The sequence below is a fragment of the Hippocampus guttulatus genome, chromosome 14 (genome assembly GCF_054856545.1).
Source record: "Hippocampus guttulatus isolate MCC_2025c chromosome 14, RoL_Hgut_1.0, whole genome shotgun sequence".
NCBI classification, from domain to species: domain Eukaryota; kingdom Metazoa; phylum Chordata; class Actinopteri; order Syngnathiformes; family Syngnathidae; genus Hippocampus; species Hippocampus guttulatus.
Genome location: NC_141274.1, coordinates 11254380 through 11271378, shown reverse-complemented (window position 1 = coordinate 11271378; position 16999 = coordinate 11254380). Strand labels below are relative to the sequence as shown.

The 16999-nt window shown below is 41.2% G+C and overlaps 1 protein-coding gene, 1 long non-coding RNA gene and 1 pseudogene across 3 annotated transcripts; 2 read left to right on the top strand and 1 right to left on the bottom strand.

The window, feature by feature from the left end:
* Nucleotides 1–1354: 1354 nt before the first annotated feature.
* On the bottom strand, nt 1355–3964 carry LOC147195060 (uncharacterized; annotated as a pseudogene). Its single transcript, XR_015102881.1, has 2 exons — nt 3913–3964; nt 1355–3036 (listed from the first exon to the last, which is right to left on the bottom strand). The product of XR_015102881.1 is annotated as an uncharacterized LOC147195060 (transcript).
* Nucleotides 3965–4751: 787 nt separating this feature from the next.
* On the top strand, nt 4752–7742 carry cldn1 (claudin 1). The gene is made up of 4 exons (XM_086129622.1): nt 4752–5109; nt 6018–6182; nt 6758–6842; nt 6933–7742. The coding sequence occupies exons 1-4, from the start codon at nt 4887–4889 to the stop codon at nt 7093–7095; spliced, it is 636 nt and encodes a 211-aa protein (XP_085985748.1). The 5' UTR covers nt 4752–4886; the 3' UTR covers nt 7096–7742.
* A 6125-nt stretch (nt 7743–13867) lies between these two features.
* Nucleotides 13868–16030, top strand: LOC147195058 (uncharacterized). Its single transcript, XR_015102867.1, has 2 exons — nt 13868–14029; nt 14900–16030. It is a non-coding gene; the product is annotated as an uncharacterized LOC147195058 (long non-coding RNA).
* Nucleotides 16031–16999: the final 969 nt, after the last annotated feature.

Genomic DNA, 16999 nt, shown 5'->3' with positions numbered 1-16999 from the left:
ACTGCTCACTGAGCAGGTTCTGACCAGGAGGTAAACGCTTGCTTTTCATTCGACATCACAGGACACCTCATGGGACCTGCTGCCGCAGGTCATTTGGTGACAACCGCTGATGGATGCTGACAGGTCATTTGGCACTGACGATAACTCTATTGACCTCTGAATTCATCCACACACACACACACATACATACATACATACATACATACATACATACATATATATATATATTTATTTTTTTTCGATTAAATGTTTGGGATAAAATCGGTATGGAAAATTTTCAACATAAAATGTAATCAATTTATGTGACCAAAACCACGAATTAAAATAGAAATAAATGAAATGACTTATTTTGATTTATTACACAATTAATTAACTCATTCACTCCCAAAGACGTTTTTAAACGTCTTTTCAGACTTGGTCCAGAATTGGCTGGTACTGAAAGAGTTAATAGTATTTTAAACACATTTGATTGTTGTATTTTTTTATGAATGATTTTTATAAAATAAAATGTGGACAAAAAACCCTCTATTTTAATCCCAGTTTATTTTCATTGAAATGAATGTCTAAAAAGATTGAATGTCGAGTGTCCTCTTGAGCTCCGCATCTCTGGTCAAGTGAGGATTACGTCCTCTCGGGGTCAAGCCTTCACACTTTGGAAGTAAGACAGCCAAGCGCTTTTTGTCATGGGAATTGGGATGTCATTTCGCTGGACCGAGGACCCAATCAACCCGCTGACCTTTGGCCCTTATTAACCACTGGGTTAGCATGCGGTATTGAAGGTGTAGCCATCTGTGTGCCTTGTTGTGTCCAGGCTTGTCTCCTACTCCCTGCGCCTTTATATCCCCTCTCTGCATTTTGAAGCACCGGGCTGCGGCGGGGTGTTTCATGGAATGATGAGTGGCCAATTGGATCATCTTTTGAAAATATTTCAATGTAAGAACATTCCCGCTGAAGGGAATTTTCTAACACAGGAAATTACCCAGTTTTTCTTAACACATTTGAAAATGATTTCTTTCCTCCAAGTAGTGTAGTGTAAATGTGTTCAACTCTCTAGTGAGAAACGGAACAATGAAGTGCTCTTCCACTAGATGGCAGAAGGTACATATTTATTCTCTATGTACTTTTTGGGGAGGGGAGATGCTGTGACATTTTTTTAAAGGTAAAAAAAATGTGCCTTGGCTGAATAAAGGTTGGGAAACACTGTTCTAGTGTACATGGGACTGTACATGTTGATGGATGATTAACGTTTTCCTTTCGGTGATGACATCATCACAGCGAGACAGGGGGCTGAACCTTTGAACCGTCCAAACAAAACAAAACAAAAAAAAGGAAAAAAGGTTCATCCAACCCTACATGCTGGTAATCATCTGCTTTGTTTATTTGCAGAATTGATCGACGGTCCGAACGCATCTGACAACTCCTCACAAATGTTTGTCCGAAAAGAAATCAATCGCGATCTATGGCATCGCAGCCTTGGATATCGTCACATTGCTGCACTGCGAATGGACGCTTTTCCAAACGTGCTCCTGAGTACTGCCGTTGCGCTCCAAAAACTCAACTTTTACAGTCAACGGAGAAGAGCATTTCTCCACTTTGCACTTGATGACCAGTGAGTCACTCGACTTGCGAAGAGTGCAGCCGCTCAGGTCGGTCATCTCCTCTTCGGGCAAACGACACAGAAGCTCGTCCCTGCCGATGGACGCCAGCGGTCGCCTCCGCAGGAAGTCGGGACTCTCGCACAACATCCTGTCCGGCGCCTCGACGCCCTGGTTGTTGTTCAGCACGAAATCATGCAAATACCACATGTGGCAGTCACATCGCCAAGGGTTCCCGTGGAGTCGTAACATGTGCGGGAGTGCAAAGTGGTCCAGGAGGCCCAGCGGGAGATTTTTCAGTTGGTTGTCAGACAGGTAGAGTTGCTGAATGAACTCCTGGTCCTGAAACAATCTGGACTGCAACCTACTCAGCCGGTTTTTGTGGAGGTGGATCATTTTGACGCGTTTGAGCTCGGCGAAGATCCTCTCCGGCAACGATGAGAGTTTGTTTTTCCGAGAGATCCACGTTCTCGAGCGAGGTGACGTTTCGAAAGATGTCTTCCGGGAGCCCTGAAAGCTGATTGGATGACAAGAAAAGGTCAGTCAGGGATGTCAGCGTACTGAGAGAGGACACTTGTGTCAGCCTGTTTCCTCTCAGGTCCAAATGTGTCAGATTCGAAGCCTCCCGTGCAAATACGTCGTCGCTGAAAGTGACGAGGCGGTTCCCACGGAGGTTGAGCACCTTCAGTTTGGGCAACGCAGAAAAGATCTCGTCAGCGAGTTCTGATATTGTATTCCCTTCCAAGTGGAGCTCCGTCAGGTGAGCCACGTGATGGAACGTGTCCGATGAAATATTGCTAATGTGGTTGTTGTTTATTTTGAGAACCTCCAGCGCGGTCAAACCAGAAAAAGTCTCTCCTTCCACTTTCTGGATTTTATTAAGAGATAAATCCAAGGTGCGCAGATTGCGAAGGTTCCGAAACAATAACGCGGGTAAATCGGAGATGATGTTGGCCTTGATCTGCAGGGTCTCTAGGTTTCTAAGAGCATTAAACATACCGGGAAGAATAGTGTGGAACCTGTTGTAGTTGAGCTGCAGCTTGGTCAGGTTTTCCTGCTTGGAAAAAGTCCCCAGAAACAAATGTTCCAGCCAAGGGTTCCCGCTGATCTCCAGTTCTTGAAGCGCCGACAGGTTTTGAAAAGCCCGAGAATGAATACTTTGCAGCGGATTGTTCAAGAAGATCAGCTTGTGGAGTTGGGGACTCTCCTCAAAGGCAGTGGGGAACAAGTACTGCACGGCTGATGTCATGATGATGACTTCCTTGGCTTCCCGGGATATGTTCTTGGGCACCGATGTCATGTGTTCATCAGCACACAGGACTTGGGCTGGCGTAAAGCATTGGCATCTGAACGGACAGTTGAAGTGGGACAAGATGGCGCCTTTGGGACAAAGAAGCAGCAGCATGAACACGGTTGGCCGCAGTCCTCTGTCCATTTTTTGCTGTTGAGACAAAACAGAAGAGCTGTAAAATGGTGGCAAAAGTAACCACACTCGATATTGAAGTACAAGTACAAGTATATTTGTGTAAAATAACACGATGGTTGTAGTAGATATAGTGGTTTTAATTTTTATTGAAGTAAATTTAAGTAACTGGTAAAGTAAAAAAAAAAAAAAAGTACGGACTGAAATGCACGTTAGTACCAAAGCAACAGTGAATTGTTGATGTCAATTGCAGTGCTTCCCAAAGTGTGTTATGAGTTTAAAAAAAGGCACTGAATTAAATGTTCAATCTCTGGATTGTGTCGCAGTGTCTTCAATTCTTTAAATTCAGTTGGTGCATTTCCATCACATTTAACTTCTAAAGCCCTTTAGATGGGGATCTGTAAAAGTGTGAAGGTTTTTGACGACCCTCGTGAGAATAAACCGATTAGAAAATGGATGGATGGATGTTTACTCTTTCTTTCAGTGATCCCCAAAATGTGGAATGAGTAACATGAGTGGTGTGTGGCTCCCTCTTGAGGTACGGTGCAGTACAATTGCTAAGTGCAGTTCACTTGCATTTAACTTTTAAGTACAATACATTTCAATGTATCATTTGGGGTGGCGGGAGGGCTAGTTTATTTTGAAAGAGTAAGAAGTAGAAAGTACGATACATTTAGTCGTACTCGATCGAGTACCTGTACTGTACTAGTATCTCTTTTCAAGGGGAGTAGCAGTTAACAAAGTCATCTAAAAATGAAATATTCAAGCTGACTACAGAGAGCGGAAAAATATACTTCCTGTAATTGCAAAAAAAGAAAGCATTTGTATTTTATTTCTTCCCAACACACTGGCTTTGTAACACGTTTGTAAAAGTGATGTCGTTGTTCAACTCACCGTTGCCGCTGAAATGGAGCGTAGAAATGGATTCAGCAGCGTGCTGACCGAAAGGCAAATAGCTCAACAAGCCGGAATTAGGCAAGAGTAAACCTTTGGTCGATGGCCACTTTGTCTGTCACTTTCTTTTGCTCTCAAAAAGAAACCCCTTTGAGTGTTTTATTGCCTCGATAACTCAATCAAACAAAAAAGTAATTCGGCGAGTTCTTGTTTGCAGACTTGAAGTACTTCTATGTAACATCTTCTTGAAAAAATATGAAGAAAATAGCCACGTACAATTTACGAAAAACGTCAAATGAAAAGTATTGTAATGTCTGTTTTTTAAAAATAATTTTAGTTTTAAGAAAGTGATATATTTTATTGAAAATTGCGTTTGTGTTATAATTGCCTTTGCCTTTTTTAATCAACGTGTACATTTTGAATTTGATATATGTCTTTCAACATTTTAACTTGTTCTAAAAATAGGATGAAAAAATTATGGCTATATTTTGAGAAAAAAAACATGCTCACCATCCATCGTTGTTTTAAATTGCTGCGATGTAGAATTGTACCACCTCATTGAATAAAACATGTCATTTAGAAGTGCGAGTGAGCATAGAAAGACAGTAGCGGAGGATGGTTTCAATCCATCGACCACTGGGTTATGGGCCCAGCACGCTTCCACTCTGCTTTGTAATTTCAATTGTCATTATCATGTTATCACGTTCGGGAATACGCATGCAGTACACAACTTTATCCATTAGGGGTGGACATACACCATCAATAACCTGTCCTATATCTGACAGTGAGTCGATCCTCCCTTTTCTCCAGGTCACTCCCAGTGATACATTGATAGAAAAAAAAATTGTGTGTGTCAAAGAAACAGCCTCAGCACCAAAACATCAGCCTCATTTGGGTTTTTTTCCTACTTGGAGTTTCATACTTGGATTTGATTTGATTTTCCTCTTGTAATATTTTTGCTCTTGATTTGAAACATGGCCAATGCTGGAATACAACTTCTTGGCTTCTCACTGGCCTTTGTGGGTTTCATTGGCTCCATCGCATCCACTATCATGGTGGAGTGGAAGGCTTCATCCTACGCAGGAGACAACATCGTTACAGCTCAGGCACTTTATGAAGGCCTCTGGAAAACCTGTGCATGGCAGAGCACGGGCCAAATTCAGTGTAAAGTATATGATTCAATTCTCCAACTACCAGGTAATGTTCCATTGAATTAAGTGCATTTCCACTAATGTCGTTTATTTCATTTTTCTTAAACAAATGTAATCCAATTACACCATCTCACAAGAGCAGAGCATGACAAGCTGTGTCAAGTCTAAATGACCATTTTGTTTGGGGATCAGTACATGTTCTATTAAAGGCTCTATGCTCATTCAAACCTTCCTTAAGGCGTTATAAAAGTGAAGCGTGGATGCATGCAGGGACATGTCAGTCAAATACCAACCGATGCCTCATCAAACAGCCCGAAAAGTGGGTGGAGAAGAGAAACACAGGGAATATTAGAGGCTAGAATTTGGAAGCGTGAGACCATTAAAAAAAAAAATCATTTTGAATCACATTAAACACATTTAAATTAATTGCCTACACTCACTCTTGCTGTCAAGAATTTGGGAGACTGTCATATGGCAAGATTTTCAGGAAATGAAAAGAAGACTCTTGCTAGTATATTTTTCCAAATAAGAATCCGAGCGTGCTTGCTTCAAGCTGCTTGTTTGTTACCCCAAAGCGGAAGAGCATTTCATTGTTTGTTGAAATTTCGTGTAACATCAATACATAAAACTATCAAGTATGATACGTTGTATATTTAAACACCAAACCATTCAATTCGGTCGAACAAAATTCAGCTAAATTGATGCTACGTAAAAACGTGAAATGCCGCGTGGGTTTTCAAAATATTAGCCTCATTGGGAGTAGAATATATATTGAGATGCTAATGTAATCACATCCATGCAAAGAGAAAATTAGCAGCATATTAGATTCAAGGTGAACAGTATCATCGAGTCATCTTGTTTTTCGATAAAGAAATTAGAGTATGACGACCAAGCTATCCATGGTGTCTGTGAGACAAGCCAATGCCCACTTGTACTGTGTGTTTGTCTCCCCAGCCATTGTTTTGGGCACACGAGGACTGATGCTGACGGCCATCTTTCTCTGCTTGATTGCCCTCTTGGTGGCAATGGTGGGCATGAAGTGCACCAAGTGTTTGGCAGAACAGCCCGAGCAGAAAGCCAAAGTGGCTTTAACAAGCGGAATCATCTTGATTATCGCGGGTGATTTGGTTGAAACACATGCTTTCGGTGCTGGGTGGGAAGCAACTAATTAGAAAAGATTTTGTGACTTTACAGTCTGTTTTACCTTTGCACTTTAAAATGACAGTACATTTTATTTACCACGGTGTTTATTAGTTGTTAATTTTCTATACATTTATGTTTGATTTTTACGGTGATTATTATTGTTTCATTTAGAAAGGTGACTAAAAATAGAAGCATGTACGATATTCTTATTTTGATGTACAATAGGCTTTTCTGGGCATATGACGTTCTGATAAAGTGCTGTCAGTGTTACCGGTGTAAATACATTTGAAATATATTGTATGTAAATAGCAAATCTAATGTTATTAGGCATACTGGTGTGATGTTACCAAGTACAAATACTTAGTTGCTGTACTTTATTTTATTATTCAGGTACCTTGGGTATTTATTTTTCTGACGGTTTTTACTTCCTTTGTCAAAATAGGCTTGTTACTTTTTTAACCTCCGGTAAAGTTCCCATGGTTGAGCTCTTAATATCCATATTTTTATTTATTATCATTATCATTCTTATCCTTATTATTATGCTTTTCCAGGCCTCCTTGCCCTGGTGGGAACATCTTGGTACGGCCACAGAATAGCTCAAGACTTTTACAACCCCTTCACACCAACCAACGCAAGGTGAAGTGACTGGAATTTACAATGCTGTGTTTTTATGCTGATTAGTCTATTTCATGTTGTTGATGTTAAATGTACGTGACATAATGGCAGGTACGAATTTGGAAGTGCCCTCTTTGTGGGATGGGGCGCTGCGATCCTCATCATTATCGGAGGAGGCTTCTTGTGCTGCAACTGCCCCAAACAGGACTCAGGGAAAGCTCCACGCTATCCACGAAGCAACGCGGCCAGCAACTCGGGCAAAGACTACGTGTAGGCTGTCTTTCTCACCAGAAATAAACAGGCCATTAGAGGTTGTTATGTAGGATTTTTTTGTGCAAAATGTACAGGATATTGGCTTTGTTAAATGTTGCTTTGTAGTACTATTATATCTTTATCTATCAATCTATGTATCTAGTTTGCTAGCTAGCTATCTAGCTAGCAAACTAGATAGCTAGCTTTCTCTCTCTTTCTCTCTCCCTCTCTCTCGCTATCTATATTAGGGCTGGGCAATTAAACAAAATGTAATCGTGATTCTGCCTTTTCTCAATCTTTAAAACGTTATAATTAAAGAAAAATGATTGTGAATTCTATGTAATTCTGCCGTCCGTGAACATGCTTTAAGCTGTTGAATGACACCCCAGTGGGAGTGGACTGTAAAACTAAACACACAACAATAAGAATTACACACATTGTAGATTTAAACACAAAATATGCTACTGCTAATGCTAATGCTCAAGTCAGTGTAAAATCCCAATGACATGCTAATGGGAAATTAGCATCAACTTCAAGGGTGATATTCCTTCAAAATAGCATACAAAAGTTGTGAGAATACATAAACACTACTCAAATGCGCACATTCTTCCTATCTGTGAAAAACAAGTTGGATTAATAAAGCTCAATTACAAATTTCTTATTACCACATTGTGTGTACTCCATGGATGCACGGCACCACACGACCCCATACGAGGACAACACGATGAGAAATGTGTTATTAATGTCCATCCATCCATCATCAGCCCATTTTCAAAACTAATTGTGCTAATTGGGGTTGCAGTTGAGCTGAAGCCTATTCCAACTGACTTTGGTATCGTTCAGTAACGCTTACAAGGTCGGTAATTTCTACACTATTCTAATTGTGACTTTATACAACGATTTTTTTTCCCTTCTACCTTTGCGGTTCTACCCAAAGATGGCTTGACTGGATGAAATATGAGTGAACACTTCCTCTCCTGTCTCCCTTAAAATGGGAGCCTCACAGTGAGCTTTTTCGTGTTTCCATGGATTCAAATGCACCAGTTGCTACTGCAGTAACGTGGAGCCTCCGGGGCAGGGAAAAAAAGGAGAGGGGGAAGGGCACCTGACAAGCATTCCTCATTTCATTCATTCCTGTTGAAGCACGCCCGTTTACAGTAAGATTCAACCATCTGTAACAGAGGGCACCTGGTCCCACCTTTAAAAAAAACTCAATTCCCCCTCACCCCATCCTTAACAACCAGAAGTGGTCGAAAACCTGCTGTTTTTGTTGTCCCAACGAGCTCAAAAACGTTCACATTGGAGAGGAAAACGTACAAAATGTTGCAGTTTCAGAAGGTTCATTGGTTGAATACATTGCAGATAGCGCCCCCTTCTGGTCAGACTTCGACTGACTGGATACAGGTAGTAACATGGATTTATGAATCTGTATTACTGTATATGTATATGAACTGCTAACTGGAGGACTGTGGAAAACGAAATTTGTTTCAGAAGTTCAATTAAATAATGTATATTTTTTGTGCATTATATTTTTACTATTATGTTGATAGATTCGAGATGTACACCGATCACATTAAAATCTTCATAATTATAGCTAATGAAAAAAGTATTAATTAAAGATATGATAAACAAGCATCATTTGTTTGATTAAACAATCACATTAAAGTGCAATTCCCGTCGAAAAGTACCATTACAGATTACAAATAATATCATGATGTGATTATTTTTTCTTTTCTTTGTGGCTCTGATACTCCTCCGCGGTACTGCTCATTTTGGAACTGAATATTATCATTTGGCTGTTAAAATAAAGTTGTAGAAAACACAATATGATCATGTTATCAAATGCCCCATTTTGAATATGAATTAGTCGACTTTCACTCGCATTCTGGAAATGGTAATGACTAGAAATTTCCTCCAGAGGACAACAGAGGACACATCTTGAATGATTGATTTCAGAAGAGGCTATGGATCTCAAACTTTTTGGGTCCAGGAACACTTAACAGGAGAGAAATTTTCCTTACCCGTTTAGAATCCTGCTGCCAATTAACATAACATATACCACATGTACCCGTCAATCATACTTCAATAAAGGAGCTTCCTAGTTTTGGGCTGGGGTCAGAATGTCATGATAATGTTTCTTTCCAGCAAAAAATAATGAAATGTTATGAGAATAATAATGAGACATATTTTCCACCCGTACAGGAATAAAATTGTATTTTTACGAGAAATGCAAATTACTTTTTAGTACCAATGCTTGTTATTATTATTATTATTGTTTGCTGTACTGCCCATTTCCCATTGGTGGGACTAAATAAAGACATATTATGATACTGAAGTCAAAGTTTATTGAGGGAAAAATGAAGTGAATATTATTTAACAAATATATTTTGAAATACAACTTCTTACAAATTCTTACAAATACAAATTCTCCAAGTACTGTATTACACTTTTTGTACAACGGCTTTTATTTGGGAAAATACATTTTAATTGTCCCAAAAAATAGGATGCTTTCCTTGGATAATGTTTTCATAAAAAGCAAAACAAAGTAAGCGGCGATAGTGGTGCTGCTATAAAGACGCATTTTAACTGGATTATTCCTCAAGTGAAAGGTCACATAACATTCTTAAAGAGGGATGAGTGGATTATTGAGACAAATCTCCGCACAGCAATGTCAAAGTATGTCACCGTGAGACTAGACGGGTGTATCTCACTAATTTTGAAGATTGTAGAAAAGTTTGTTCATTTAGATTAATTTTTTTTAAAAAAGTGAAACTCATATTATATAGCATGATGAAAAACACTGCAAAACACCTTTTAAAAGGCCGATTCCTCCTTAATTACTTTGTCAAAAATAAGTTTGATGTTTTTTTGTGTATAATCTAATTCCTCAAGATATTATCATCAATCTTAGAAAAATAAATAAAATCATGAAATAGTTCCCTTTGTGGTGAATCTGAATAATATGCAAATTTTATTCCCTGATTTGAACCGCAAACAATTTATTGAGGTACGCTTGTAGCAGGGGAAGAATTTAAAAGCGCTTTCATTCGACTTTAACTTTCCACTTTGCATCATCATTATGATCAAACGTTTTTTTTTTAAATGAGCCTTTCATTTCAATCCTACTGAGCAGTTAACTCAGTTTCCTCCCTAATTGAATTGGGATCCTTGCATAACCGGCTGCATGTGCACCAAAAATATCTGCAGGCTCCCTGCTCCTGAGGTGATTGGCCTGTGTCATGTTCCGAGACTGATCCAAAAGAAGCATAATCTCTGAGGTCAAATCAACCCGATTGGTTAATCCCTACTGGAACTGCGGCAACACATACTCCGAAGTGCATCGCGAGTACGAGGTGTAAAACGGTTCACAAAATCCACCATGCGGGTCCTATCGCAGTTGTGTCGTGCCAGTTTTCAGTTTGGCAAACGTTGATTGTGAGGAAATTCCATTTTGCCTTGTACCGTCAAAACATCTTTCAAAAACTCAAAGAACGAGGCAGTCTGACATTTGACATGTATTCGTGACAGTCTGAGGTGAAATGTAGGTGAGATTCTGGCTGCAAATACACCCGATGAGACACAGCGTATGGGGGATGGCGTAAGAGAAGGATCATGGAAGCTGACCCACATGATTTGATTTCGGGGGCCACATAAAATGATGTGGCGGGCCAGATCTGGCCCCCGGGCCTTGAGTATGACACCTATAATGTAAAACAACAAGGCCAAAGTCATATTTTGACAACAAATCATTTTTTTTGCCTTAAACATCTCCTCATGATGCTGGCTCCCCTGCTCAAATCAGCTACAGACGATGAAAATATTAATAGATATAATATAATATAATATAATATAATATAATGAGTATTTGGTTCAGTTTTTCGTTTCTGTCAATTTGGTACCTCTGCCTTAAATGATAGATACTGTACCATCAATTCATTCATTCATTCATCATAACAACCCACAGGTTTGCCACGTATAGCACATCACACAAAGCAGTTCAGAATCAATAATTATCTGATAACTGGAAAAAAACATAAGAAAATCGTTCAAATGCATCATGTTCACTTGGGGTGGTGATTACTAAATGGATGAATATGTGCAAATCCTAGCCCTTGTGTCTTGCTAGTCGAACACCTTTGCTCTGAACGACACATCAGAGGACAGAAAAATGTTAACCAAGTTAGAAAATGAATTTGAATTGCGATCGGTTGAAGAAACTAGTCGCATTTGCTCAGATAGTTTCAGAACTACTGTTTCTAACGGCCCTGGGCAGATTAAATTGACGTGGCAACACGTAGAGGCAGACATTTGATTGGACAAAAGTGCAGCCAGGAAAAAAAAAAACCTACAGAATTGAGAGAATAAACTTGATAGCCTACGTGTCTGCATTAAAACAAGCAAAGAATGAAGGCTTTTGGGATTTTTACCCCCTCCACTCAATCACTTGTTTTTGTCCATATTTGGTCGTGATAACGTGTCAGAAAAACAGTACATTGAGTAATCAAAGTTAAGTGCTTTGTGCTCTCCCATGTACACTTCCGGCGATTTCACGTGTCATTACGCAAACGCGGCGATGCCGTTGCAGCAGCACGAGGCTTCTTCCGAGATGACAAAGTTCAACGTCTAACTCCTATAATCTTTTTCGATTAAGTAACACAATTATGCCACATGCGGTCTGAGCGGATGAATTGGAATCAGTTGAAAAGCGATGAGGAAAAGGCGGCGTCTTTTACTGACGGTTAATGTGCGTTGCAATTGCAACGTCAAGAAGCAGTTGCTGGAAATTGCCATTCCCTGCAATTTATTAAATGGTACACTGCACGCGCGTTGCCACGGTGACATCAGTGCTCTTTAATCACGATCCGCGACCTCGGACACTGCTGATCGGTCACGTTTGCGCAGCGTTTACACAAACTTCCGAACGAAAATACGTGATGTTTATTTCCAGACGCATTGTGCAATCATTGGATTGTTTTCGTTTGCTTCAGACAAATTAAATGCTGTGATTAAAAAAAAAAACACTACTCATGTGAAGTACAGTGAGATCACAGTGTCTTATGGCACCGCGTGGGCACAATGTGCCCCCCATGTGATTCAATTAACAAGAATCATGTGGGTTTCACTCCAATGACACAGGAACGACGTGAAGGTTTTATCAACCCTTAACGATTCCATTTCGCACGCCGCTTCTTTTTTTTTTCCATCTTAAATTGGCCTGAATGAGAGGCAGCTGACATCATTTCACACTTAATTCTAATTCCAGTTAATTTGACTTGCCTCAGAAGAGACTGGCAAAAAAACCCCCAAAAAACACCAAGTGTTTGAGATAATCTCCTATTGTTTATTGTGATGCATCTGATAGCGTATAAAATGAGCCACAATAAGTGTATAATGTGGCCACCCGTTGGTGCTTAGAGGCGCTTATAAAGCACAAGACCTGTCAAGCCGCCTTTTGTTGCTTTGAGGTGAAAATAAGCCGCTGCCTCTGGACTTTATTGACACCTTGGTAACGGAACGTGGTAACAAGCCAAATAGGTGCGGGCGCGGTTAAATTCTAAATTATTCATGCTCTGGCCAAATAGCTCGCTAACAAGCCCGTTTTCAATTCGTCAGATCTGTATGTTCCAGTTGAAGAGATTCAAACATGAGAAAGGAGAAGACGTGCGATGAAATACTTCTTAAACGAAGAGAGGTCAGCTTGAGAAGGTCTGGAAAGGCTTTCCGTATAGTTATGCACCAATCGCCGGGGTGGGATGTGCATAATCACATTGTCCAGGGCTACTTTGGGACCAGGAATGTAGCGTTGCACATACAAAACGGGAGGAGCAGTTACGGGAGGGGTGCGGGTTGAAGGGAATTATCTGTCGTTGCTTTTCACAAATCATAATTTGTGAAATGTGGAATTCCAGATGTGATGACCTCAGATAATATTCCCGTGTTCGTGTCAGCGCAGTTTTTGGACACGACGCGTTAAGATCGCTAATAGCCACGTGCATCATTTCTATGGCCAACCATTTTCTTTGATCTACAGAAAAGTGTTGTGAGTGAGCAGGAAAATGATATACACACACACACACACACGACTCCCAAAAAGTGAGCCATATGAAGCTTTCCGACTGCACGTCCACCGTTCCACTACTTTTGCAAAGCTTGAGACTCTCTCGCACAGTGCCGAGGGGCAAAATTCCCAACAGGTGTTTGATCCCTGAAGATTTTCCAACCATGTTCAGTTTCACGCCTTTCTGAGACTCTTACGTGTTCTCTTTGTCTTTGATATCTTTCCCCGATGACGCTCTTAAGTGCGGTGGCCACCTCCGACGAGGGGACATGCTATCTGAAGCCGCGCAATGAGGAGGCTTCGGACAGAATGTCCTCAGAGGAAAGCGGACCTGCGCCAAGTTTACACAGTGCCCACGAGCATCCGACAGTAGAGAGACTGAAAGAGTCACAGAAAAGTAAAACAGGAAATGTGTCCTTGGAAATGAAACCCTTGTTGGGATTTTTGCTGTCCGGCTCCTAGTTAGAGAACAGGAAGTTGGGGGCGTAAAAAAATTGTGAAACGTTGAACTGTTGGGCAAGAATTCAAAAGCTGAGATAATAAAAAAAAAGAAAAAGAAAAAAATAAATAAATAAATAGGAATAATGATGAACCGAATCAAAAGTTGTTCTGCGGGGTTGCACTGTCATAACAGATGCAAATAAAAACACGACAATTCAAGAGACACCGTCGCATCTGTCCAACTTGGACAGATCACTTTCTTTTGTCTTGATTCCTCGTCGTGGCCATTTCTGGTTCCAGCAGTTTGGAGCCGCGTATGCGCAGGGCTCCCTTGTTTATATCCTCGTGTGTTCTCGGAGAGGAATGTGATCTCACGAACCCACCCCGATCTGCGGTGTGCAGACGGTGAACTATTTGTAAACCCTTTGACCGCACTGAGGATCGTCAGCCCGCGCAGGTCAGGCACCGTGTTGGCATGACGACGTTTTATTTTGTCGAGTGGCTGCACAAAATAGAACCATCGGGATTTTGATACATTTTTCTGTATTTTATGCAACCACGTCAGGGAATAACATTGAGCAAATTCAAGACACCGTTTTTTGGGGGGGTTTTCGGTGCATGGAAAAAAAATCTAACACTTCGTTTTGTCATCAAGTGCTGACACATGGCAAGCACATTCGCTGGCAAAGATTGTTGTTGTTGCTATTTGTTTGTTTTCTTTGTGTCTGTGTCGCCACGTCAACGCAACGCGCACCGCCTAGGGCCCTCGGAATCAGTCGTCGCGGCAAACGGGTTCTTTGCGACACTGGCCTACCTGGTTCAATAAAAGTTAAGAAGGAACGAGTTCTAAATTTGCCCCTCAGACGCATTGACATCACCGTCTTTCTGTCCTGTGATTGGCTGGTCAGAGGACACAGGTGGACTATCAAAGCACATCTGTAGACATCTGGTGGTGGATATTAATTGCTTTTCCGTTTACTTTTTTTTTGGTCTTGTAATTAGAAAAATGGTGATTCTGAACTGCTCGAGTTGATGTACAGGAAGTGGCAGACTTGCATGCTGTTATGGTCTGCTTGTTGGTTTTTTTTCAGTATTGACAACTTCTAAAATGATGATCACGGCCTGTATTGAGATGCGGATGAAATCGAGTGAATCACCGCAGGCAATGACAAACGAATGAGATGAAATGAAATTGCGGTGGGAATGCCACGCTATTTTTTTTTTCCCCGCACGCGCATTTGTCAGATCCATTTAGGACAAGTGAGGACGAAAAAGTTTTACGTTCCAAACCGGAAAGTGTGTCTTCAGTCTGTGTTTTGTCCCTTAGGGGAAAAACTGATCCAGGGCGCCGACACTTGCTCGCCCTGGAAGTCTGTCACCTGCGGGTGTCGAATGCGAGGCCGAGGCAGCGGCCCCGCCGGCTTGTGACCAAAGAACCGATGATCTCACCACCCGGCCGCTTCTGTGCGAGAGACTTATTTACCTCATGCTCGGGTTTCACGTGTGGGCCTCGACAGGTCTTGTGAAACCAAAGGAACGAGCTGGAATTCTACCCCGTGACCTAAACATGAAATGGTACTCCTGTGCCACGGCGTCTGGTAACGCTTTTCAAAATTCCGTTTTCTCTTCCAACAGCAGTTGTTTGAGCAAAACACGTCCTTGTAAGCGGCCGAGTTGGACCTGGTGTCGTGTGAAGGCGAAGGAATGTACAAGGACATATCTTTCGAGCCGAATTCCATTTCATCTCCATGCCATCATCTGACGCAAACGGCATGAAAACAAAAATCCTACGGTAAAATCTGGTTTCGTAACATGCCACTGCTGACTTGAAGTGACACCGATTAGGGCACGGATTCCAAACCAGTATGCAATGAGAGATTATGAAACATTATTTTGATGATGACGTTATTACTATTCAGCAAATAATGTCTCTTTTTTTTTCCAACTATCCATGCCGGTGATGTATACTCATAGGCCGAACAATTAAAAGTTCTTCTTCCACATGGCAGAAGGCACATTACGAACGTTAATCCTTAGCCAGATCCCGAGCTTTGAAAAAGCGAGGCAGCGAAGCAAAATGCAGCATTAAGCACTTTGACATCAACGTTCTGCTAACTGGCTAGTTAATAATTTTATCAAAAGGCGGCGCCTTAAAATGACTTTGTTGACGTTTTGAACATCTCCAAAATTATAACATGGGAGCCGTGTACACCCAACGAGCCTCCCACCATGGGACCCGACGTCATGCGCGACTTCCCCATGATTGACGACCATCTTTGGGCATTGGAATGTTGCGCCCACCTTGGCCCTATCTATTGCAGTGAAGAGGAGCTTCTGCGCAAGTACAACTTTGAACGTCAGTCAATACATCGACTTGTGGGCCACCAGACCTGGAAGTGTGTCCACTCTCCACATCTATTCTTCCTGCTGATCTAAAAATAAATACGCTGTACGTGTATGATTTTATTTGAATATTTCATGAATTCTACCAGTTCTTGTGTGGGCAATACTGCGGCTTCCTCCCGCATTCCAAAAACTTGCAGGTAGGTCAATGGTCCAATGGTTTTCAAAACTAAGTGTAAACGGTTGTTCATCGACCCTGCAATTGGCTGGAGACGGCTGGGCTAAGCCACAGCTCAGCCATGACCATGATGAGGAAGAAAATGGATGCAGACAGTATTTTTCAAAATCTAGAGCAAATTCTGACACATTTAACCCAACGTGCCCTCAAACCAAAACAATTTGTGTCAAAACAACAATCATAAAAGAAAATTATTTTTCAAATCTGACACGCATTCAATCCAAAGTGCCCAAAAAACAACTGCAATTTGGGGACAAAAACATCAAGCTGGAAAAAAAACTGTGTGTTCGTGCCTCAAGCGTCACGAGAAAAAGACAACGATTCATCTCAATTGAACAGTGGAATCGGGGTCACAGGAAGAGTTCACAGGACTTATTCACAAGTGTCATGTGGACCAATGGAATAGATGGCCTTTTATCACAGATCGAGCAACAAAAAAAAATATTATATATATATATATATATATAATTTTTTTTTGCAGTATGTAGCGTCATTTCCCAATGATTCCAAAACACTCACTAGATCATGTATCTACCATATCATTTTGCATCGTCATAAATTAACCAGCGCTCTGAGCCACAACGCCACACACCGTATCTGATTTCAAGTCCCAACTCGCCGACGAGATTTGCCACAATTTATAGCCCGACCTTGAATCGTGGAGAATGCGAGCGGGCAGTCGAAGCGGTACAAAGGGACAACGTGTGTGCGCGTGCGCCCGTGTCGATTGGCCACTCGGGAAAGCTCGGCGGCAACTACTTCTGAAGCTCGTTTACGACTGCATAATAAACAGCTTGTTGCGCAGAAAGTTGAATTGCGACGACCCTCCGGTTATTTCACGAACGC

Coding starts and splice junctions, on each gene's coding strand:
- cldn1 (XM_086129622.1), top strand. CDS start 4,887: ATGGCCAATGCTGGAATACAACTTCTTGGCTTCTCACTGGCCTTTGTG. Junction 5,110..6,017: donor TTCAATTCTCCAACTACCAG/GTAATGTTCCAT, acceptor TTGTCTCCCCAG/CCATTGTTTTGGGCACACGA. Junction 6,183..6,757: donor AATCATCTTGATTATCGCGG/GTGATTTGGTTG, acceptor ATGCTTTTCCAG/GCCTCCTTGCCCTGGTGGGA.